Source organism: Oryctolagus cuniculus, chromosome 4 (genome assembly GCF_051225735.1).
Source record: "Oryctolagus cuniculus isolate XC-2025 breed Fujian yellow rabbit chromosome 4, ASM5122573v1, whole genome shotgun sequence".
NCBI classification, from domain to species: Eukaryota; Metazoa; Chordata; class Mammalia; order Lagomorpha; family Leporidae; genus Oryctolagus; species Oryctolagus cuniculus.
The window spans coordinates 5,397,501-5,420,762 of NC_142870.1; the positions used below are offsets into that span (position 1 = coordinate 5,397,501).

The following is a 23,262-nucleotide window of genomic DNA, read 5'->3' on the forward strand; positions in this document are numbered from 1 at the left end:
GATGTCCAGCGGTCCCTGCAGGCACAGACGCCGAAATGTGTCCACGAGAAGCAAGCAGAGGAAGCAGCAGCCACGCCAAGTGAGCGGCTCCAGTCTTCTTCATTATTCCAGAACCTTCTAGATGAGAGAAAATGGGGTGGGGCCCTGGTACTCAGCTCCTTGGAATTTAGGGAACCCTGGCAGCTGGTCCTTTCTCTGGGAGACGGAAGTGACTGCAGGGCCACTCACTGCCTCCTCAGCACAGCAGGGGTTGGTAAGTGGGCCCCTCTGTGTCACCGGGTGTTTATCTGTCTGGCTTAGGGAGTTAGAAGACATTTTGATTCGCTGGCAGTGTTGACAAATCAGGGCGGGGTGGTGGGCAGGCACTGTGGTGCAGCGGGTAAAGCAGCTGCTGGGGGATCCACGTCCCCCATCCGAGTGCCCCGGATGCTGTCCCGGCGGCCCTGTGCCTCCGATCCAGCTCCCTGCCAATGCCCACGGGAAGCAGGAGCTGAAACCCCAAGGCCTTGGCGCCCTCACACCCACCTGGGAGACCAGGATGGAGGCCCAGGCTCCTGGCTTCCCGCTGGGCCAGCCCTGCCTGCTGCAGCCACCTGAACCAGCAGGTGGAAGTCTCTCTCTTCCTCTCTCTCTCTCCCTCTCTTCCTCCCTCTCTCCCTCCCTCCCTCTGCGTGGTGCGTGTGTGTGTGTGTGTGTGTGTGTGTTGATTCTGAATTTCAAAATAAAAATGTTTAAAAATAAACAGAAATTTTAAAATTAAAAATAAGTAAATAAATGTCGGGGAAATTCCTGTCAAATTCCAGGTTGGACCTGCTGTTGAGGAGCTGGAAGACCCGGCAGTGCTGGGTCCACATTCCTCTCGGCCACAGAGAGCTGGCGCGGGTCAGAGCTGCTCCGTGTACAAGGGTCCCCACAGATGCCCCCAGCCCAGCTTTCTCTGGCGTATGCATCGCTCACACACTGCCCGGGCTCTGGGGACACTACATGGAGGGGAGCTTGTGTGCCACCACAGCCCGTTCCGTGCAGTGCAGAGCGCAGAACCAGCCCTGAACGGCTTTTTGTAGCTCGCAGAGACCCCACCACGTCACCCCAAAGTGTCTAAAACCTCAGAACATTGCCTCATTGGGAAATGGAATCGCTTTCTTCAGCAAGTCCATGGAAAATGAAACTAAACGATAAGTTTCTTTTGGTGCCAAAAATTCAGAAATCTATGCGATTTATTTCATAATACACATTTCCACAAACTTTTGGCAGATAGCTTATATAGCATGTTCAGATGCCGGAGGGGTGTGCATCTTCCAGGCCTGATGTGACTGACAAAAGGAAGGAGATCCGGACAGGGACAGGTGCAGGGAGACACCACGGTGAGGGCGAAAGCCAAGATCACATGATGCTTCCCCAAGCCAAGCAAGGCCAAAGCCAGCCAGCAGCCGCCAGAAACCAGGGGAAAGGCGGTGGGCCCTCTCTCCCTCTCTCTCCCCCCTCTCCCTTCCTCTCTTTCTCTCCCTCTCTCCCCCCTTCCTCCCTCTCTCCCCCCTCTCTCTCCCTCCCTCTCTCTTCCTCCCTCTCCCCCCTCCCTCCCTCTCTCTCTTCCTCCCTCTCTCCCCCTCCCTCCCTCTCTCTCTTCCTCCCTCTCTCCCCCTCCCTCCCTCTCTCTCTTCCTCCCTCTCTCCCTCCCCCCTTCCCTTCCCTCCCTCTCTCTCTTCCCCCTCTCTCTCCCTCCCTCTCTCTCTTCCTCCCTCCCCCCTCTCCCCTCTTCCCCCTCTCTCTCCCTCCCTCTCTCTCTTTCCCCCCTCTCCCTCCCTCTCTCTCTCCCCCCTTCCCCATCTCTCCCTCTCTCTTTCCCTCCCTCTCTCTCTCTCTCCCTCCCTCTCTCTCTCTCCCCCAGCTCTCTCCCCCCCCTCCCTCCCTCTCTCTCTCTCTCTCTCTCTGTCACGGCCCTGCCAAGCAGCCACCCCAGCTGAAGGCTGGCTGCAGATTCCAGTCTCAGAACCTGAGACAATGATTCCGGCCTTCCAGCAGCCCTAGGAGACCCACACACCCCGCCGCTGGCTGCACACACAGGGCTGGGGGCAGCTGGTAGGGAACAGGTGGGCATAGGTGGCCAGGGCCGTCCCGCCACCTACCGGCAGGATCCAGACAGCCCTGCCCCTGTCACCTTGCCTGGGTTTGCTGTGTAGGGGAATTTGGTGAAACTTTGCAGAGGGCCTTCCCTGGTGGGTGCTCTATGGCGCTTCTTTTTATTGTTATTGTTGTTATTTGGGCTTTGGCTGCAGCTTTGTTTCTCTTGGACCAAGAAAAAAGCTCTCTCGCCTCTACGCCCGGCTCTGACTCGTGCAGCCGTGGCCCCTGGATGAAAGGGCAGTAGGTCCCTGGGCTGCTCTTCCTCTGTGACATGAGACACTGTCCTAGGTCTCCACTGTCCTCCCTGTCCACTCACCCACACCGACTCTGTGGGGCTCTAGGGTCCCTCCAGGTGCGTGGCTCTGGTTCCTGGTATGCCACGTACCCCAACAGTCCATTCTTCCAGGGAGTCTGAAGCAACACATGTCCCCTAGTCACGTTATGTCTTGGTGCAGGTCAGCTGCCTCTCAACCAGAAACCCCAAACTCAAAAAACTCCAAAATCCAAACGTGTCTGAGCACTGGCCATGACACTGTAAGTAGACAACTCCACGCCTGACCTCAGGGGACAGGTCACAGTCAAAACACAGGTGCAGTGGAGGCACTGTACCAAATTCCCCTCGGGCTGTGTAGGTGGTGTCTGGAACATAAGTGAGATTCCTGTCCAGACTGGGGCTCATCACTGGGTACAGACAGGCAAAGCACCTGGAATCTGAGACACTCCTGGGGCAAGGCAGACACACAGGGAGGCTTTGCAGTTCACTGCGGATGTGCTGGGCCGGAGAGGGAGCATCAGGAATTCCACTACGGCTTGGGGAAACCTGAGAGGACCCAGAGCCTTCTGTAGTGTCAGGACTCACTTCCCACTGGCCTAAGGGTGGGACCACCCCGGAACAGCGGCGGGTGAAATGTAGAGAAATGCATGAAGCATTTGTCTCACCCGCATGTCTGTTGGCTGTGACTCACTGGCAAGATTTCTAAGTGGTTTTCATGTGTAATTAGAAAGAAGAAAAACTTAAAGACAGAATTTGAAAGGCAGGAGAGATCATAGGATCACGAAGCCGGCAGCACCTGTCATCTGCCTTCCTCACCACCCCTTCCCCGAATCAAGGCCACCATATGCGGTGCTACCAAGGCAGCAAGACCCAGAAACACCAGCAGGAAGTCCTCACTTACCCAGGGGAGGCGGAACCACAGTAAGGTTCGCACTCACAGTCTTGTCAGCCCGCACACTCCTCATGGTGGCCACGCAGGTCAGCGTCCCGTTGCCCTGCGGCGTGAGCGTGAGGATGCTCACTGCACTTTGTAGGTCGCCCGGCTCCGGGGTGGAAAAATAGCTGGAATGGCTCACAGGGACTCCGACCTCCCAGGAAATATCTGGGAGCGGGGTCCAGCCGGAAGCGCGACAAGTGACATTGCAAGGCTCATCCTCTACGACTCTCAGACTGTCTCCGGGAATGTGCAAGTCTCCCATGACTGAGGAAAAAAAGAGAAACATTCCGAAAAGATGACAGGGCCTCGCTGCACTCGTTTTTCCTGGCCTTGTGTAAAAATCTTGGTTCGAGACTGCATCTCATAAGAGCTGTCCTCCCGAGCCCCGAGAGGTTCTGTCTGCACCAGGAAGCCGGACCTCAGGTTTTGCTTGTGTCTTTTTATTGCATCTGCCAGGTTTGTTGGAGGAGGTGGGGTTGCCCACAAGAAAATGTGAAATCTCAGAGAAAAGAAATAAATAGAAACTGGGAATCGGGGAAAGGAATCCCACAGGAGAGGAGGCGCGCGTGTGCCGTAGGGGCTGCACCATGGCTGAAGGGCGGCTGCCCAGGAGCGAAAGCAGAAAGGGGGACGTTGGCGTGGGGACACTGACGTCGGGGTGCTCCTGGAGGCAGCCTCTCCTGCACTTCGACCTCATTCACTGTTTTTATTATTTAGGTCCAACTTCCTTTGATATTGCCTCCACATGTGCTTCTAGTTATGAATTAAACAAAAATCAAGTCTCATGCGACTGCAGAATTACCTAGTTCGAATCAAGTATGCCAAGAGCTTACTCAGATAGAGCACTTGTGAATTTTATGAAGAACCGACCTCCTTACTCAGCATCGCACTGTATAATTCATATGAAAATGACGTCTGCTTTTGCTACCATCACTAGAATGACCTGAGGCTCGGCCCGGTAAAGACACAGCCTTCATGAAATATGCATACATTGGAATAAAACAGGCTGCAAATCCCCTCTGCCCAACACAGTGGAAAGAGCACTGGGTGAAGAATCAAAGCATCGGTTCTCAATTTGGCTCCGCCCCGGCCTTGTCCTCACCTCGGACAAGCCACCAAAGCGTGGGGCTGCCAGTCCCCACCTGTGAGGGAAGTGATCTGACGTCACCACGGCTCTAAGATGCCGTGGTTTCAGCCCCTCCTATACCCCGTGAAGCCACAGAAGACTCCTAAGATCCGTCACGTATGTGGGTCGTATCTAGCAGTTTCTGCCACAGTGGACATGACAGCTAAATGTGTATTTTTAAAATATTTAAAAGTGCCTGTAGGGGCTGGCGCTGTGGCACAGCAGGTTAAAGCCCCAGCCTGAAGCGCCAGCATCCCATATGGGCACCAGTTCAAGACCCAGCTGCTCCTCTTCCAATCCAGCTCTCTGCTATGGCCTGGGAAAGCAGTGGAAGATGGCCCAAGTCCTTGGGTCCCTGCACCCGTGTGGGAGACCTGGAGGAAGCTCCTGGCTCCTGGCTTCGGATCAGTGCAGCTTTGCTGTTGTGGCCATTTGCAGAGTGAAGCAGTGGATGGAAGACTTCTCTCTCTCTCTGCTTCTACCTCTCTCTGTAACTCTGTCTTTCAAATAAATAAATTACTCTGCTGCATGGAGGATGTGAAAAAAAATATGACTTCCCACGGCAATGCAGTGGGACTGACTAGTGGGGAGTATTTAGTAGCCTGCCAGAAATTCCTGGATATTTTTTTTTTTTGACAGGCAGAGTGGACAGTGAGAGAGAGAGACAGAGAGAAAGGTCTTCCTTTGCCGTTGGTTCACCCTCCAATGGCCGCCGCGGCCGGCGCGCTGCGGCCGGCGCACCGCGCTGATCCAATGGCAGGAGCCAGGAGCCAGGTGCTTCTCCTGGTCTCCCGTGGGGTGCAGGGCCCAAGCACCTGGGCCATCCTCCACTGCACTCCCGGGCCACAGCAGAGAGCTGGCCTGGAAGAGGGGCAACCGGGACAGAATCCGGCGCCCCAACCTGGACTAGAACCCGGTGTGCCGGCGCCGCTAGGCGGAGGATTAGCCTAGTGAGCCGCGGCGCCAGCCATTCCTGGATATTCTTTGATACTACATTAAAACTCAGTGAGTCACAGTTCCTTAAGGGACAGTTACGCAAAGGGTTATGTAAATACAATAAGCAATGCTCCCTGTTATATTAAAATACACAGCCCTGTTTGCTCTTGGAACAGGTTTTACCCTTGCATGGTTTTATATCATACTGGGTCCACAGAGCGAGGCAGGCCTCCCAATGTCCAGGGGCCGCCTCCCCGTGCACGCACAATAATGAGAGCAAACAAAGCAACCATGGCCCCGGTACTACAACAACAGCGGTGACCTCAAGGCTTAACCGGGAGAGGGTTTCAGGGTGCACCCAGCAGCCTGCAGACGGCACTGAAATGCCTTCACACTCTGAAATGCTGTGTTTCTCGGTTACTCCTTTCCCGAATATTCTCTTGGAATAATTAGGCACCTTCGCTGACTCGGGAGCCACTGGAACCACAGCAGTCTGCCAGCAAAGGATTGGGCACTTAGCTGTAGAGGGTTTCGTGTCTGTCGCTTTGACTTGTTTGGTGGGGACAGAGCCTGGGAGGAATGGTACTGCCTCGGTGATGGAAGACCTTCAACTCCACTCCTGTGGCCCTCAATACACAAGAGGTCTGGAGTTTGATGTGTGACTATCTGGTGGACTACACAGACCAACACATGTGCCAGTGTTGTGGCAAAGTCGGTTAAGTCACCGCATGCAATGCCAGCATCCCACGTTGGGGTGCCAGGTCCAGTCTCAGCTACCCTGCTTCCAAACCAGCTCCCTGCTAGTGCTCCTGGGAAGGCAGTGGAAGATGGCCCAAGTATCTGGGCCCCTGCCACTCATGTGAGATCCGGGTGGAGCTCCTGGCTCCTGGCTTTGGCCTGGCCCAGACCTGGCTGCTGTGGACATTTGGGGAGTGAACCAGAGCATGGAAGATAAGTCTCTGCACTCACTCTCTCCCAATCTCTGTCACTCTGCCTTCCAAATAAATAAACAAATAGAGAATCTTTTTTGAGATAAGTGGACCAACACAGCAATCTGAAACAGCTTCATTTTCCCTGCACAACTGGGACTCAACTTTTCCCCACTAGCTTTCCCAGAGCTCAGCCAGGAGCGTGCCCACCCCTGTACACGGAGGCGTGACTGGAGCATTTACAGACTGCGTGACTCGGGCTGCAGTTTGGCCAGCTCTCTTTATTTTCCTTCTCGATACATAAGGAGGAAGAAGCCGTCATCGGGGAATTCGTGGCTGTCTCCTGCTTTTTTGAGATCCCTGTTCCCTGGAGGGAGACCTTGCTGCCCAGAGAACATTTCCTTGTTCCTCTGAGAACAAAGTGCCGTTGAGATCCACGGCACCAGGCTAAAACGGTCAGGTTCCTTCTCGGCTCCGTGGGTTTCTTCCACATGACCTTGGAGCAGTCTAACTTCCCGAGACGCTCGTTCCTCCATCTGTGCTCAAAATCAGAAACCGTAGTAATTACCAGTATACAAAAATGCAAGGGAAACTTTAGAGAGATAGCATGAGGACAAGATGTCGGAAAAGCACAAGGCTTTTCGAACGAGACGTGCTGTGCACGTGGCACTAGTAAGCCACGCCTCTGGCCCGTGCGTCCCAGCCTGGCTCTGCTCTCCTCCTCCCCTGCTCCCCCTTTAGCTACCAGCTCCAGGCCCCCGGGGCTAACTCGAATGTCGCCTTCTCCAGGAAGATTTTACTGATTCTGTCGCCTCCCTTCCCGGTTTCAGGCTGGGCTCGCCTGCCTTCCACTGCACTCTACAGCTTGTGTGTTGTGTCCCCGTTACTGGGGCAACTTGGAAGGCCCTTGAGGACAGGAACTGTGTCTTGTTCTGTTCGTCTTCAAGTTGCCTTCAAGCGCCTAACACAATGACATGCTTTCCTGGGAACATAACAGGGGACAGCAAAGAACTGTACAGTGACTGCTGTGACCCAGGTACTGCACTGACGGCTTTCCACAGGCCTGCTCATCTGATGCCACCCCAGCCGGGTGGGGCAGGAGCTTGGGGCGTAAGATCTAGTGGCCAGGGTCACACAGTTTGGAAGTAACCCAGCTGGAACTTGAACCCAGCAGCCAGGCTCCTGAGCCTGCACTGGTGACCGCTGGACCACTCTGGATCGCCCACTTAATGCTCAGGAAGCTGGATCAGACGTGGCTTTGGAGTCTTCAGGCTGTCATCGTCCACCCAATCCTCATGGCAAACCTGGGGCGGGGGAGGGGCAGGAAGCCCCCGGGGCCCCTCAGTAGATAACAGATGAAAATGAGAACCCTCATCTTTGATTCTCACCCCCGCGTTCTTTCCCCTGCTCCACAGATCATCATCGTGAGAACCTTGTCATGCAGAGCAGGCCAACAGCCCCTGGTGGTCCCGTAAAACCACTTGCTTACAAAACATTGTGCCCTTAATTAAACCGCATGAAATTAAAGACAACAAATAAGGATATGCCGATTTAGCTACATTTCTGTGCTAAAAAGAGCCATTTTAAAAATGAAAATGGAAGTAGGTAGATACATCTTTCCACCAAATGTTATCAAATTTGATTGATAGCAGCATAAAGGTGGGTAGAATCTTGAAGAATTTCTCTTAGACAAGTAGAGAGATGGTCACACGAAATAATTTCAAAGACGTGGTATCCCTTGCATGAAATGCCTGTCACAGAAATCAAGAACTGTACTAGTTCCAATGCACCTATAAATAGCATATAAACAAGCTTCTACAGAATGCAAAGTGGCTACATTTTGATAAGAATATTCCAGGGGCCGGCGCCATGGTGCAGTAGATTAATCCTCTGCCTGCAGCACCGGCATCCCATATGGGCACCAGTTCTAGTCCTGGCTGCTCCTCTTCCGATCCAGCTCTCTGCTATGGCCTGGGAAGGCAGTGGAAGATGGCCCAAGCCCTTGGGCCCCTGCACCCACATGGGAGAAGCTCCTGGCTCCTGGTTTTGGATGGACTCAGCTCTAGCAGTTGCAGCCATTTGGGGAGTGTACCATCAGATGGAAGACTTTTCCTCTCTGTCTCTCCCTCTCTCTGCCTCTCAAATAAATAAATAAATAAAATCCTTTTAAAAAAAAAAGAATATTCTAAATTCCCGTAAAGCACCTTTTATTAGGTCACACGATCTTCAGCACCTCAGAGATCCCTTTAAAATGAAAAGAAGTTATCCACTCCTGCAGGCTGTATTTACCCTTTCCTGTTCTCTCAAAGGCCTGGCATATTTGGTGAACACACACTCTGACTATGTCAACCAGGTGGCGGGGGCAGGGCAGAGAAACAGATTGGGATGCTTCAGCCAGAAGAAGAAGGTGTTAAGGCAGCTTTGAAGTCGATCAACAGCACTGGCAAAGACAGATAGTCACGTGGATGAAAAATGAGAGAAAGAGCAACGCTTGTCAACTATTTCCAAAGCGACCGCAACTGGCCCCAGGAGAGTCCAGGAGAGATTTCCATGAAGGCTGTTGGGTAGGGCAGAGAGAGAACCATCCAGTCTTCACCTGGGAAAAAGAAGGAAGAAAGTAGGGGAGGAAGAGCGACGTGACAAAGCAAGAGAAAAATACAGAGCCGGACGGCAGGCGCCAGCTCGGAATGAGCCTGTTGGCTACTAAAGACCAGCACCTACAGGAACAAGGGAGGCGGGGGTGTGGGGAAGAGGGAGGGGGCCGGCCGGCAAATAAACAACCAGGCATCCATCAGTTCACCATGAGGGTGGGCACGAGTCCCGCCGAGCTGGGCCACCTCTGTCGTCTAACCCCGGGCTCAGCGTGCTGCACTTCCCGCGCCCCTGGCTACTACTGACCTTGCACTTGGAGGAAGGCAGTGGCGTCCAGGTCGCTGTTCTGCAGGCTGCACCGGATGCGTCCGGAGTCGTTGAGCTGCACGTCGTGGATGACCATCTCGGAGACGAAGTTGCCGTCCACTTGGTAACTGGCGGAGGTGAAGCGCTCGTTGGTGATGATGGGCTCGCTGGGCGTGAGGCTCAGGACCACCGTGCCGTTGAGAGCCCACATGATGAGCCTCCAGCCCTGGGAGACGGTGCAGTTGAAGCGGGCCTCTGAGCCCGCCAGGACCGTGAGGTTCTTGGGACCGTCTATGATTTGATAGCTGGATCCAGAAGCTAGAAGGCAACGGGTATTCCGAGGTGGTAAGTGGATTAATCCACATAAACCAACCAAAGCGTTTCAGAGCTTAAGCTTCCCGCACTGAGCAGCTGGGACACTTGGGTGCCCTCCAGAGGCTCAGATGCCAGGGCCCAGGGGCCCTCACACCAGGGCTCTCCCAGTAGATCGGGAGCTTCCAGGGGGACACAGGGCCACTGTCGTGCCCCCCTCTCCACACACCACGGTTGTTCTGGGCTGAACCCTCCTGCCCAGAATTCATGTCCACTGGGTTCTCGGAGTGTGGGCTTTGAAAGTGGGGTCCTGGCAGATGGGGAAGAAATCAGCTGGGATTGAGGACGAGCCCTAAATCCAACCACGGGGGTCTCTGTGGGAGAAAGACAGAAGGAGCTGGGAGGCGCAGGAGCACAGGAGGTGATGCAGAGAGCGGCAGGGCTGGAGTGCTGCGTGTACAAGCCACCGCGGCCAGGGCTGCTGGCGACAGCAGGACCCAGCGAGAGGCGGCAGCACCCCCGCTGTGGGGGACTCAGCCCACAGCGTCACGCGGTGCTCATAGCTGAGGCCCCCCGCGGGCCACTCACCTCGGCTCCTCTCTGCCGCACACCCCACATCCACAGGACGGCAGGGCCTGGCTGTCTCCCTCTGCCGTGGGTGATACTGGTGGTCACCAGGGCCTCCCATATGCATCGGGGTTCCCCAAATACCTACAGCCCCCCTCTTCCCTCGAGACCTGTAATGTCTGGTGGAAAAACAGGTTCTAAAGAATCTAGCCTGAAGCTAGACACACACACACACACACACACACACACCAGCTCATACACAGACATGCACACATACAGTCATGCACGATAACACATGTGTGCTACACACATACACACAAATGGACACACATATTTACACACCAGCACATATAAATATATATACATGCACACAGAATAGCATATACATACAAATGCACACCACACACAAACATGCACACATACACACATACGCCAGCACATGTTTGCACACACACACACACACACACACACACGCCAGCACATCGCCTGGGGGCAGAGCACACGGCAGGGACGCAGAGGATGGGGGAGCGCAGCACCACAGAGAGCAGGGCTCAGCCAGAAGCCAGGCTGGCCGAGGCCAGGGCGGAGGAGGGGCCCTGGCTGGAAGGAGGCCGAGCCGCGAGGCCGGAATCCAGGATGGCAACGCAGTGCCCGAGTAACAGCCCCCGTCCTTCCTCGCATCCTGCCTGCGCGCGGTGGGAAAGGAGGCAGGGTGTGGCTGAGAAACAACTCACGCTGGGGCCCCGCGGACCCAGGATCCCATTAGTCTCTGCTAAATACCAATAATAAGGGGCTGGACCACGGATCGGAGAGCCAGTTCCAGGTCCAGCCACTCCACATCCGAACCGGCTCCCTGCTCATGCACCTGGAGAAGCAGCGGAAGATGGACCAAGAGCTCAGGCCCCTGCCCCCACGTGGGAGACCCCGATGGAGCTCCAGGCTCCTGGCCTCAGCCTGACCCAGTCGTGGCCATTGAGGCCATTTGGGGAAGAAACCAGCGGATGAACGATCTGTGTATGTATTTCTCTCTCCCTCTGTCAGTCTGCCTTTCAAAATAAGTAAGTAAATCTTCAAATAATAAAGCTCAAGGAAGAGCCATCAGAGACGACTCCACAGGGAAGCCCCAGCTGCTGGGCCAACCTGGCGGTGCCGGGAGCCCTGAGCTGAGTTTAGGGAAATGAAGCAAAGCAAGAAATGGCCGGATCTGCACCCCAACGAACGAGGGCCAAGCCGGAGGACAAGGCTCCTCCCTGGCCCTGCCCGAGGCCACCACCCATCAGACAGACTGAGGGCCCAGCATGGGGGGACCCCAGCCTGCGCACTGAGGAGCCAGCCTCCCTACTCCTTGCCTGCCCTGTGTGAGGGCGTGAGGCTGTGTCCCTGGGACCCCACAGCCGGCACAGGTGACTACGGCGTCATGAATGCAGCTCTGTGCAGCTGGCCAGGGGCCAGGAGGCAGGGAGGGCGCTGGCTGGGCCCCAGGGACTCCGGAGTCCGATGCGTCCTTTAAATGGAAAGGTGGGCTGAATAACGCCCCCCTGGCAACAGGACCGGAGGACACAGCCCCCCAGCGACGCCCCGCACCTCTGGGTCTCAGTCCTCCGAGCTGCGTCTTATCAGCACTGCTGTGTGCAACCCTGCCCCACACAGAGCAAACAGGAGAAGCGGGTAAACAAGACCTTTACTCGCACAGTCACTGCCTCATTCCAAAGCTTCCCCGTCCCCTCTGCCCTCTCCCTCTGAACCTGTAGAGCAGAGAGGTAAATCAAGGGCAGGACACGGGAAAACATCAGTGTCCGCCCCTGGCCCACGAACCTCCACGAACCTCCACGCTGCCACCGGCCACGGCTGTCCCCGACACCGCTGTCCCTGCGGAGCCGCGCCACCTGGCGGATTCTCATTCACACCAACGCTCTCCGACTTCCAATTCCACATGGGCAAGCCAGCCTCTGAAATGTGTGGCTGCCCCCATGACTCCTGCTACACAGCTCCCATCCTAACAGCGGCAAAGCTGGGGAGAGCCAGAGCAGTGCACCTGCCGGCCGCCGTGGGGCCCGGAATCCCAAATCCAAGCATCTTTCTCCCGCAGTGGCGACTTCTCCGCTCCCTGCAAGAGCAGCCCTGGTTCCCCTGGAGTCAGGGCATCATGAGGGGCCACACTGACCACCCCCCTGCTGTCCCACCTCTGGCCTCCTTGCCAGGTCTGTAGGACCCTCCCTTGCCTTCTTTCTCCTTGTCTAGCATGTAACGAACGGGAAGCAAAGGCTACAGACATGGAGGAAGAGAAGTCAAGTGGGGGCCACAGGCAGAGAACCGCATGGGCGATGCAACTCCAGGAGAAAGTGGGGGTGAAACCACGTCCCACGTCGGGGTCCATCCATGGAAACTGACACGCCAGGGAGAGGGGGAGGGAGTCCGGGGGGGTGAGGGAGTCCCTGCTGTGCCCACACCCTCATCCCAAACAGCTGTCCACGATACAAGCAGACAAACCCTCTCAAAACACGTCCAGTCAGCTACTCCTCCCCACCCCCACTTCCATGCCCCAGACTCTTCAACAGAATTCTACAGCTGCTGGCCCTGGGGCGTAGGGGGTTAATCAGCCACCTGCCATGCCAGCCTCCCATATGCCTGCTGGTGTCAGCTCCAGGTGCTCCACTTTCAGTCCTGCTCCCTGCTCATGGCCTGGGACGGCAGCGGAAGATGGTCCAAGTGCTTGGGCCTGCACCCACGTCAGAGTTCCAGGATGGGGTTCCAGGCTCCTGGCTTTGGCCATCTGGGGAGTGAACCAGCAGATGGAAGATCTCTCTCTCTCTCTCTCTCTCTCTCTCTCTCTCTCTCTCTCTCTCTCTCTCTCCTTCTCTGCAACTCTGCCTTTCAAACAAAATAAATCTTTGAAAGCGCTCCATCATTTGGGTTAAAGGTCAGACGACCCTGAACGTTAGCCTATCTTAAAACCGACTTAACCACACAGCAGTTCCTCTCCAGCTCCAGTTCGCCCCAGCTCTGTCCCCAGATCTCACTCCCTGGCTGCTCCTGCACCTGGGGCCTCTTCATGGCCAGTGGCCAGCCGCAGTGTCGCAGGCTCACAGAGCAGCCGTGCGCCTTTGAACAGCTGTCACCCTGGGGTGACACAAAGCACCGCCAGGGCCTGTGCTCTTGGTTAGAGGGGAGATGCTGTTTTGCTGAGCCTTGCGTTCCTGGGCTGGAGCCCGAGGGGCTCAGAACAGGCGCATCGGGAACACTTCCTGAGGTGGTCCAGCTCCATGTGAGCCATGAGGCTATGAGCAAGGGGTGGGGAGGTGGGGCCAGGACCAGCCTGGGGGCGCTCACAGAGGTTGCCCTTGGTGGCTCAGAGCCCAGAGGACAAGTGACCAGGACTCTGGCTAAGTCTCTGCAAGTGGTTCAACGTTCACTGTGAATTTACAAACTCCTACTCAGTACAGATGCGGGGCTGGACTTCCCCCTTCCTGGGAGCTGTGGAGCTAATCCCTAAGACGCTGCCCTCCCGGAACAGCCACGTGCAGGCTCCAAACCAGGCCCGCCCCCTCTCAAAGCAGTGCTGAAGTCTGGGCTTCCCCAGGAAACAACAGCCCAGAGAACCAGACCCGGAGGTCCTGAGCTGCCTGCCCAGCCTTGGAAAGAGCTTGAGTCACTGTGGCTGAGGCCAGGGAGCACGGTGCCCTACCCCTAAAACTCCGCCCCCAACCTCCACCCCCTCGCCTGCACGGGCAGATGTCCTGTGAGCTCCTGCTGAGCGCCTGGCCCCCAGGGCCACCACGCTGGGCTTCTGAACACCTTTGCTCCCAAACACACCAACACTCAGGCCTGGAGCTCACACTTAGTAGGGAAAACACCCAAAATCAAAATGTCCCAACCAATGCAGGAACGGCCATCATGGGGCACGGGTCATACATCACGGTGATCTGGCACCCATGGGTGCACTGTTCGAGTCCCGACCGCTCAGCTTTTTTTTTTTTTTTTTTTTTTGACAGGCAGAGTGGACAGTGAGAGAGAGAGACAGAGAGAAAGGTCTTCCTTTGCCGTTGGTTCACCCTCCAATGGCCGCCGCGGCCGGCGCGCTCTGGCTGGCGTACCGCGCTAATCCGATGGCAGGTGCCAGGAGCCAGGTGCTTTTCCTGGTCTCCCATGGGGTGCAGGGCCCAAGCACTTGGGCCATCCTCCACTGCACTCCCGGGCCACAGCAGAGAGCTGGCCTGGAAGAGGGGCAACCGGGACAGAATCCGGCGCCCCGACCGGGACTAGAACCCGGTGTGCCGGCACCGCAAGGTGGAGGATTAGCCTAGTGAGCCGCGGCGCCGGCCCCGACCGCTCAGCTTCTGATCCAGCTCCTTGCTAACGTGCCTTGGAAAGCAGCGGAAGATGGCTCAAGTGCTTGGGTCCCTGCACCCGCGAAGGAGACCCAGACTGAGTTCCAGGCTCCTGGCTTCAGCCTGGCCCAGCCCCACCTATTGTAGCCACTGGGGGAGTGAACCAGCAGATGTCTCATTCTCTCTCTCTCTCTCTCCATCTCTCTCTCTCTCCATCTTTCTCCCTCTCCATCTCTCTCTGACCCTCTACATTTCAAATATATAAATAAATCTTTAGAAAGTGTCACAGGCAGTCCTTGCTCATGCCACACTCTGGTATTTCCTATTTTGTTCCATTTTATTTCATTTCCTGTCTGTCAGGGCCACCGTGATCTGACTTTGAAAACGCATTGTCTACACTGTGCAGACAGAACCCGTGTGTGTAGAGACAGAACACACCGTGCAGGGAGAAGGCGGCAGGCGGTCACTTTGCAGGGGGGGGGAGCTGATGGTGGGATGCTCTGGGTCTCAGCATTGACCACAGGAACATGCCCTGTCTGCCAATGTAGGGCTGCACCTACGGGACACAGAGCGTCTCTGCATACACGCCGTTCCCCGGCGCCGTCATTCGGATCACTGCAGTGAGCGACGAGGGATTTATTACCAAGACGGGAAAACAAGGTGACACCAATGGAGCAAGAAAAGGACCCGGTGAAGCCAAGGCTGCTGTGCCAACCCTGGCTCATCCAAGGACCTCACAGTCCCCAGCCTCCGTCTCCTGCAAAGCCCAGGTCCCAGACTCCAGGAGTCCACGCAGCAGGTGCCCTGGGGAGCGGCGGGATGAAGGACCGTGGAGTGCCACATCCGTGGGCCCCTCGCCCAGTCAATAAATGGAAACTGGGATTCCCACCCTGAAAATGCAAGTCAGGAGGGCTTCATGGAGGAGGTGGTGCCTGAGCTGGCCCTTTCTTGAAGGCCGAACTGAAATTCAGGAAGTGAAACAAGAGCAGGGGACATGGCAACAGGTGCAATGGGAAAGCCGTCGAGGTGCCCCCCGCCCCGGGGAGTGACAGCCCCGATGGAGACAGAGGTGGGGTCAGAGGCCCTGCAGGACCCTTCCGGGGCAGCAGCCGGTGCAGCAGGGCTGGAGGCCAGCAGGAGAAGGGGACCCAGCGGGCAGCACTCGAGGCGGACCCTCGGCAGCTGTGTGCCTGTGGCCTCGGCTGCGTGAACGTTGCGCCTACACTGCAGTGCACGCGTGAGGAGCCCCGGACCCCAGCGACCGTACCTGCTAGTGCAGCCAGGATGACCAGGGCGGCTCGGGCGCCCCTCCAGCCGCCCTCCATCTCCGCATGTCCCTCCCGGCCTGGGAAGAGAGAGAAATGTGTCACACGTAGCACCTGCCTCTCTGTGACCTGCCCGACAGCTGCAGGCGCCTGGGGGGCTGGCCCTGTGCCCTCACCTGGGAGGGAGGTAGGAGGCACCCCTCGGCCCGTGCAGCCCCGCAGGGGCACAGCCTCACCTGGGAGCAGGGTAGGAGGCACCCCTCGGCCCGCGCCAGCCCTGCAGGGGCACAGCCTCAGGATGGGAGGGAGGGGAGTGTTCAGACCAGACCCCCTGCCCACTCAAGGTGGAGAATCGCTGAATGAATTGACCTTCCTGTAACCCACGCACAGGTGATGGGATGCCTCCATGTGCAAGAGGGACAGCAGGCAGCACGGGGGATGAGGGGCTGGTGTGGCCGGCAGTGCAGAAGGTGGCAAGCGGTGTGGAGAGAAATGCAGCAGCCGGGGGGAGATGCTGGCATCACTGCCAGCAGGGTGGGCAGACACAGGTCACGTGCACATGGCGGGAAGAGCTTCCTGGCAGAGGAAGTGGCAGGTGCACCCCCGGGGGCGGAGCCGGGCCGGCTAGTGCCCAGAGGGCTCCGCAGCAGGGAGAGGGTGAGGGGAAGTGGGTGAGGGCCGAGTTAGGGGAGCATGGGGTAGAGGGTGAGGCCTGGACGGTTGAAGACTCAGTCCTGCACGCCCCCAGGGCCTCTCCTTCCAACCTCCCTGTTCCCAGGAGCCTCTCACTTCCCCCCCCCCCGCCCCCGCCCCGGCATGTTTTCTTTCTCCTGCTGCCCTGGGACAGGCAGGTCCAGGGAGCCCCTCAGTGGGTCCCCTGGAGCCCCGGGAGCTACGTCACCTACACATGAGCCCCGTCTGCCACAACTGCACTCCCGCACCTCCGGAAGGGGCCCCCATCCACATGGTCCTGCTCCCCACACTCAGGTGGAGCAAAGCAACCTGGCCAGCTCTCGCCTCACCTGGAATCCCATCCTGCTGGGCAAACCCACCCCATGCCTCCGAAGAGTGAGCTGCCCTCCCCCCAGATGCACTGATGCAGCCTCCAGGGCCGGGGCCCCAGAAGGAGCCCCCACAGTGCCCCCCAGAGGCAGCAGGCTGCAAGAGCCTCGGCTGAGCTGCTGATAAACACAGAGGCCTTGGGAAAGTCAGGGCTCTGACCCACGCCCCACGTCACGACTCAGCTCAGGGAGCGTGGGAAGGCACGCAGGCGGCCCTGCCTTTGCTTCTCTGAGGTCGTGGGAAGGCAAAAAAAAAACCTGCTCTACACCGTGACTACCATGCCTGCGCTGGGGGACTCCTCCAGGGGGTAGCCCGCCCCTCGCAATGATGGAAGACAACCCAGCAAATCCATAAGCCGAGGCCTGCAACGCAGGTGGCACGGATGCTGAGAAACACGGAAAAGCCACGACAGCCTCCGGGATGGGTCCAAGACCCAGAGATGCAAAGCCGCCCGTGGGTCATTTACCGGCTCCCAGGGAGGCTCAGTTCACCCAGCTCCACACGTGAGCTGCTCCACCAAGCGCCTGCCAGCCTCCCAGGGGCTAGCAGAGGACGAAGGAGGGCTGGCACCCCCTGGCTGTCAAAGCCAACAGGCACACTTCACCCGAGCCCCGCGAAGAGTGGACGCAGGGACGCTGGAGCCACAGCAAGAGGACCCAGGCCGCAGACCCAGAGCAGGGGTCTTCCCTGGAGTGCGGGGCTCTGCCAGCATCCTGGCCCACGTCGGCAGTTATATTCCAGCAGCACAGGAAGAGTGTAGGCCCCGGCAGGGGGCGGCGACAGATGGTGGGCCAGAAGGGGACGCATCTGAGGGGTCTGTGCAGCTGGCAGGCTGCCACACAGCGGGGTCCGAGTGTGGCTGAGACCAGACAGGCTGCTCACACGGGCCAGGTGTGGCCGGTAACATCAGCCCTGAGGCCTAACCTCTCATTCATTCCACCACGGAAGACTTGAAATGCCTGCTTTTAGCTGAGAATGGTGACGTCCACGTCCAATCTCAAGTCTCACTCAATTGTATCGTGAACCCCGCCAAGTCCCTCATGGCCTGCCGAGGCTAAAGCTCTGGGCAGATCGGTCAGATGGGGCGAGGAAGAGAGCCGGGTTCCACGCACTTCTCTAACCCCTTAGTTCTGGGTCGTGGCCCGCCCACCCCCTATCTGGGGTAGCAACAGAAAACCCAGACCCAAGCAGAAAAAGGACAGTGGCTTCTCTGGGCAGTATGAATTGGCTGTTAAAAAAAACACCATGGCAAAGTGGGTTAAGCTACCACCTGTGCCACTGGTTCCAGTCCTGGCTGCTCCACTTCGGATCCTGCTTCCCTGCTAACGCGTCTGGGAAAGCAGAGGAAGACGGCCCAAGGGCTCAGGCCCCTGCACTCCTCGGGAGACCTGGAAGAAGCTCTGGGCTCCTGGCTTCAGCCTGACCCAGCCCTGGCTGTTGCGGCCATTTGGGGAGTAAACCAGTGGAAGGAAAATCTCTTTCTGTCTGTCTCTCTCTCTCTCTCTCTCTCTTTCTCTCTCTCTAACTCTGCCTTTCAAATAAATAATTCATAAATCTTTTTTTTAATTAAAAAAAATCATGGACTGTGAGGTGCTCCCCGGGTCCTCCACACCTACATTTCTACATTTCTCCACCCTCCCGAGAATCCAGCTCCAGGCCGCGCCCAATCAGGACCCATCCCCTCAGCACCAGCACCGCAGCTCCAGGGCAGGTCCACCCTCCCCCACCCAGGCCGTGCCCAGAGGGAAGCTGTGTTTACTGCTGTGATGGACAGCTCAGCCTCACTGTGATTTTCCAGCTTGGGATGCCTGCGTCCCCCGCCCCGCCCCCCTCCCAAATTCCAGCCATCTCAGCTTTCAACACATCTCAGAACAGCTCACTGCGACAGGGACACTGGCTGACTACGAATCACCTGGAATTTCTGAACGCTCAGTGGCACCCACTCTTAATTTTTAGCCCAGAGGGGCCTCAGGTGGGGAGAAGGCCACCAGCCCCACGCCTTTCCCGGCCTGGGAAACCCAGCAGCCACCCGCTGAGCCCAGAGGGCCCCCGGTGGGCAGAAGGCCGCCAGCCCCACACCCTTCCCGGCGACCGCACCTGCTCGTCTGACCTCAGCCTTCAGCCAGGGTTCTCCGCACCTTCCTGGCTGCTGTCTTCCGTCCACGCAGAGGCGGGCAGGAACTCTGAGAACCAGCCTCGCAGGTAACAGGAAGTTCCAGCAGCACTGTGTCGCCTCACGTCACAGCAGAGGCAGCCTCTGCCAGGCCTCCAGCTCCAGGGAGGCGGGAGTGCCCCAAGGGGCACATTCCCTCATTAATCATTAGCCAGCCCCAAACAGCTCAGGAAGTCCAGGCCCAAGGCTGGGAGTGCACTGGCCCCAGGGCTCCACTCCCTGCTCTTCCTAGAGCCTTTCTCACCTGCCCAGGCCTCCTGTTCTCTTCCACCTGCTGCCTGAGTGGCCCACCAGGCTCCCCCTGGTCCCCAGCCGAGCCCCAGGGGTGGTCAGCCGGCGCCTCCCCCACCCAGGCACTGCATGTCCACAGGAACAGGTCCTTCAGAGAAAGAGAAATCCCAGGACTGGGCCAGGCTTCTGGAGCACACGGCGGGGTCTTGTGGAGCCTTTGAGAACCCCGCGGGAGCAGGGCCTCCGTCCCCCACAACCGCCCCAGCTGCTCGGAGACAACAGAGCGCGTGGCTCTTCAGAGCACCATGGCAGCTTCTGGAAAAACCATCCCTCCAGACCCTGCTGACCAGCCCCTCGCTCAACCGTCTGCGTTTGCTACAACTCCTTCTGAACGTCTGCCCAGCCTCCCCCACTAGGTTCTTGTCCCCACCAGGGGCTCAGCATCAGGGGCATCCACACCTTCTGGACACCAACAGAAGACAGAACACTCCTTTAAAGTAAGACCCTGAAGCAAAGCAAACACACGGAGGAGGAGCAAATGCTGCCCCTTCCAGCAGAGGGGGTCCAAGCTGACACCCCAAAGAGGCCGCTTTGGCTTCCAGATCAACCTGCAGGCGTTGGAGATGTGACAGGTGCAGGTCAGTTCTGTGGCCAGCAGCAGCAGAGCCCCTGCAGGGCAGATCTGCTCCCACGCAGGAGAACGGAAATAGAACTGCCTGCACCCCCGCCTCTCACACACCCCACCCCTGCGCAGGCGAGGCTGGGGACCCTGGAGAGCAGAGACCACTCATCCTTGATCAGGCAAACGCAGCCTCCTGCAAACACACTTGTCGCCCTGAAGAAGCGTGCTCGTTCTTCTCAGACACACCGAATGCATGGCCAAGGTCGTGGCCTAACCCAGGGATGTCATGCAGCAATTTCTTAAGATGCTCTTGGTGTTTCCCAGACGGTCTTCTGGGCACAGGGTGCAGCAGGGAACCCACAAAGTGCCTGTCGCAGAGAGCGCGCGCACTGGGCGGCAGAGGGTGGCGGGAGTCAGCACAGGCCCTTGGGGAGCAGCCGCAGCCTCCCGGAGACCTCGCAAGGCATGACGGGTGTGCACCTTGCTGGCAGGGTGCACGGGCTGTGTCAGATGTGCAGCACTGATGAACCACGCCACAGCAACCGCAGCACACCCTGCTGGTGCCGACAGCACGCCCACTGATAGAGCGTGACCTCACCAGGCCCTCCCTGCAAGGTGTGGACAAGCACACTGAGACAAGGGCCTCCGCAGAACCAGCCCCCGGCCCCAGAGCCTTCTGCGTGGACAGAGCTGTTGTGACCTGTAGGCTGAAGGGATCCGACGAGGCCACTCCAAAACAGGCCGCCTTGGCCTGAACATTATTTCTAGGGCCAGGCAAATGAGCAAAGGCCCCTCCTCAGATTCCACACGTTAACTTCCCTTGGGAAGCTGAGCCCACGCATGACCTGTTACCGATGGAGATGATGCCGAGATGATGTGCACACAGCAAGCCTCGCTAAGCCACCCCATCTTCCGCCACCTGCACCTGCGAATTTGCTTCCCCGCTGTTTGGCACCCAGAGAAGCCTGGAGCTTTCCTGGGTCCAGTCGCCTGTCCCAACTCACCGCCCTTCGGGAAAACGATGGCTGAGGGCTCCCAGCTGAGCACTCTGTGGCCTTTGCTCTCTGTACACATTAAACTAAGAATACAGACATCCAGTAAAAGGCCTCGGCCTCTCCTCCTGCCTCATCTCTCTTTTGGGGGTTAATTCACAGGTCCCAGTGGTGGCGAACCCTAAGAGGGAGAGAGAGTGTGTGTTTCTGCCTCTGAATCTTGTGCTGAGAGCTGGTGAGAGAAGCAGGGAGCAAGTCAGCGCCGTGCTGCAGCAGGCGAAGCCGCCTCTCGGAACAGCGGCATCCCCTGGCAGAGCGCGGCCCCAGTCCCGGTGCTCCACCTCTGCTCCAGCTGCCTGCTAGTGTGCCTGGGAAGGCAGCAAAGGATGATCCAAGTCCCTGGGGCCTGCCACCCACACGGGAGACCCGGATGGAGTTCCTGGCTCCTGGCTTCGGCCCAGCCCAGCCAGCCTCACCTGTTGTGGCTATTTGGGGAGTGGAAGAGCTGATGGAAGATACTCTCTCTCTCTCTCATTCTCTCTCTCTCTCTCTCTCTCTCTCTCTCTCTGTCTCTCTCTCTCTCTTTCATTCTCTATGTCACTCTGCCTTTCAAATAGATGAAATTAATCTTAAAAAGAGAAAAAGGAAAAAAAAGTGAGCAAAACAGACACACGCAGAGTGGCACTGTCATCTGCAGACGAGACACGCAGAGTGGTCCTGTGATAGGACACGCACCGTGTGGCACTGTAATCGGCAGCTGATCTCACCAATGCACAGAGCTGAGGCCCCTACTCAGGAACTCCGTCCCTGAAGGCCTTAGCTTAATAACCTAACAACTCCAGGACCATGCACTCCAGGAGTGAACGTGCAAGGCCAGTGTGCATTTGCACTTGATGAGATTTCTTAATTCTCGCAGCCTCACGTTTAGGATCTCTGCAGAGGACTGGTCTGCAGGTCCCTGGGTCGTGTCTGCTGCTCCCCAACCAGACCTCCAGGCCCAACCTGAGCCCCGGCACAGGTCCTGGAGAGTGTCGTCAGGGCATCTAGAAAAGTCCAAGGACACTGACAGTGAGCTCAGGACAGCCATGCCTGTGCAGCCCCCAAGCTCAGAGGGCGCATAGTAAGACCAGGCTCCCTCACCAGGGCCGGGGACGGCTGACGCTCACCAGGGCCCGAGAGGCCAGCCCTGGCGAGTGTGGACACGCTACGCCATGCCTTGTCACACGAGAGTCCTTAGGGACTCACGCTGCAAACCTGCCATCCTGGGGGACTTTTGCCTTCACTTTTTGGTAATTCTGAAGAAATTACCAATATTCAGTGGGTAGGAAGCTGCCGCGGGCAGTGGGGACCACGCATACCTGGGCAGCTGACAGGTGCCTGCACGAGGACCCCTCAGCAGGCTGAAGAAGCTCCGGGGTCATGAATGCAGAGGTGAGGGGTGGAGGGGACCTTGTGGAGGCCACAGAGAGGCCAGAGCACAGGGCACGGCCAAGAGCTTGATGTTACGGTGGCCGTTCCACCTGGGGTTAACATCGCGGTTAGGATGCCCGCACCCCATGTTGGAGTTCCTGCATTCAAGTCCTGGTCCACTCCCAGTGCCAGCTTCCTGCCAGTACAGACCCTGGAAAGCACCTATGGTGGCTCCAGGAACTGAGTTCCTACCACCCACGAGGGAGACCGGATGGAGCTCCCAGCTGTTGCCAGCACTTGGCAAATGAAAGAGCAGATAGGAGATCTCTCCACCTGTCCCTCTGTCTCTCAAATAAATACTTAGGGGCCAGCACTGTGGCGTAGTAAGTTAAGCCTCTGCCTGCAGGGCCAGCATCCCATATGAGCACCAGTTCGAGTCCCAGCTGCTCTACTTCCGATCCAGCTCTCTGCTGTGGCCTGGGAAAGCAGTGGAAGATGGCCCCAGTGCTTTGGCCCCTGCACCCATGTGGGAGAGCGGGAAGAAGCTCCTGGCTCCTGGCTTCGGATCAGCCCAGCTCCAGCTATTGTGGCCATTTGAGTAGTGGACCAGTGGATGGAAGACCTCTCTCTCTGTCTCTCCCTCTCAACTAACTAGGATTTAGGGGTCTCCAGTGACAGCCTACCCTGCTGTGCCTCGATGACTGCCCTAGTAACCACATGTTACTTATTGGATGTATTAAAGCCTCTGTGACTGAGCTATTTCCATCCACTGGAGAGGGCACATCCCTTACCTGGGTGTGCGCCTGCCGCTGGATCTCAGGTCACCTGCAGCTGGTGCCGGTCAGAGATGAGCACCATCGTGGGTGGATCAAAGAGGACCCAGCTCATGACTTCCTCGGAGTCGCTTCTGGAAAACGCATGGAGTAGGCAAAGGGAGCAGTGGTTACGAGAAGGGGGTAGGAGGGACGGCCAGGCGGGACGCAGCGGGCTCCAGGGGTGGTGAAACACTCTGTGTGTTGGGGCCAGCAATGTGGCGCAGCGGGTTAAAGCCCTAACCTGAAGCACCAGCATCCCAT

The 23,262-nt window shown here is 57.6% G+C and overlaps 1 protein-coding gene across 12 annotated transcripts in view; it reads right to left on the reverse strand.

The window, feature by feature from the left end:
• The window catches only part of IGSF5 (immunoglobulin superfamily member 5), a 47,038-nt gene extending 28,016 nt beyond the window's left edge, over window positions 1–19,022 (reverse strand). For 4 of the 12 annotated variants that reach the window (XR_016232232.1, XR_016232231.1, XM_089330525.1 and 1 more), the window contains exons 1-4: window positions 18,856–19,012; window positions 15,699–15,776; window positions 9,225–9,542; window positions 3,300–3,599 (exon numbers count right to left, since the gene is read on the reverse strand). Coding sequence is in view for 9 of the 12 variants with exons in the window: in XM_089330525.1 (XP_089186651.1) it covers window positions 3,300–3,599; window positions 9,225–9,542; window positions 15,699–15,756 (676 nt within the window). In the remaining 3 variants the exon portion in view is untranslated. The other 8 variants (XR_016232233.1, XM_089330528.1, XM_089330524.1 and 5 more) reach the window with 7 other exon arrangements.
• Between the last annotated feature and the right edge of the window lie 4,240 nt (window positions 19,023–23,262).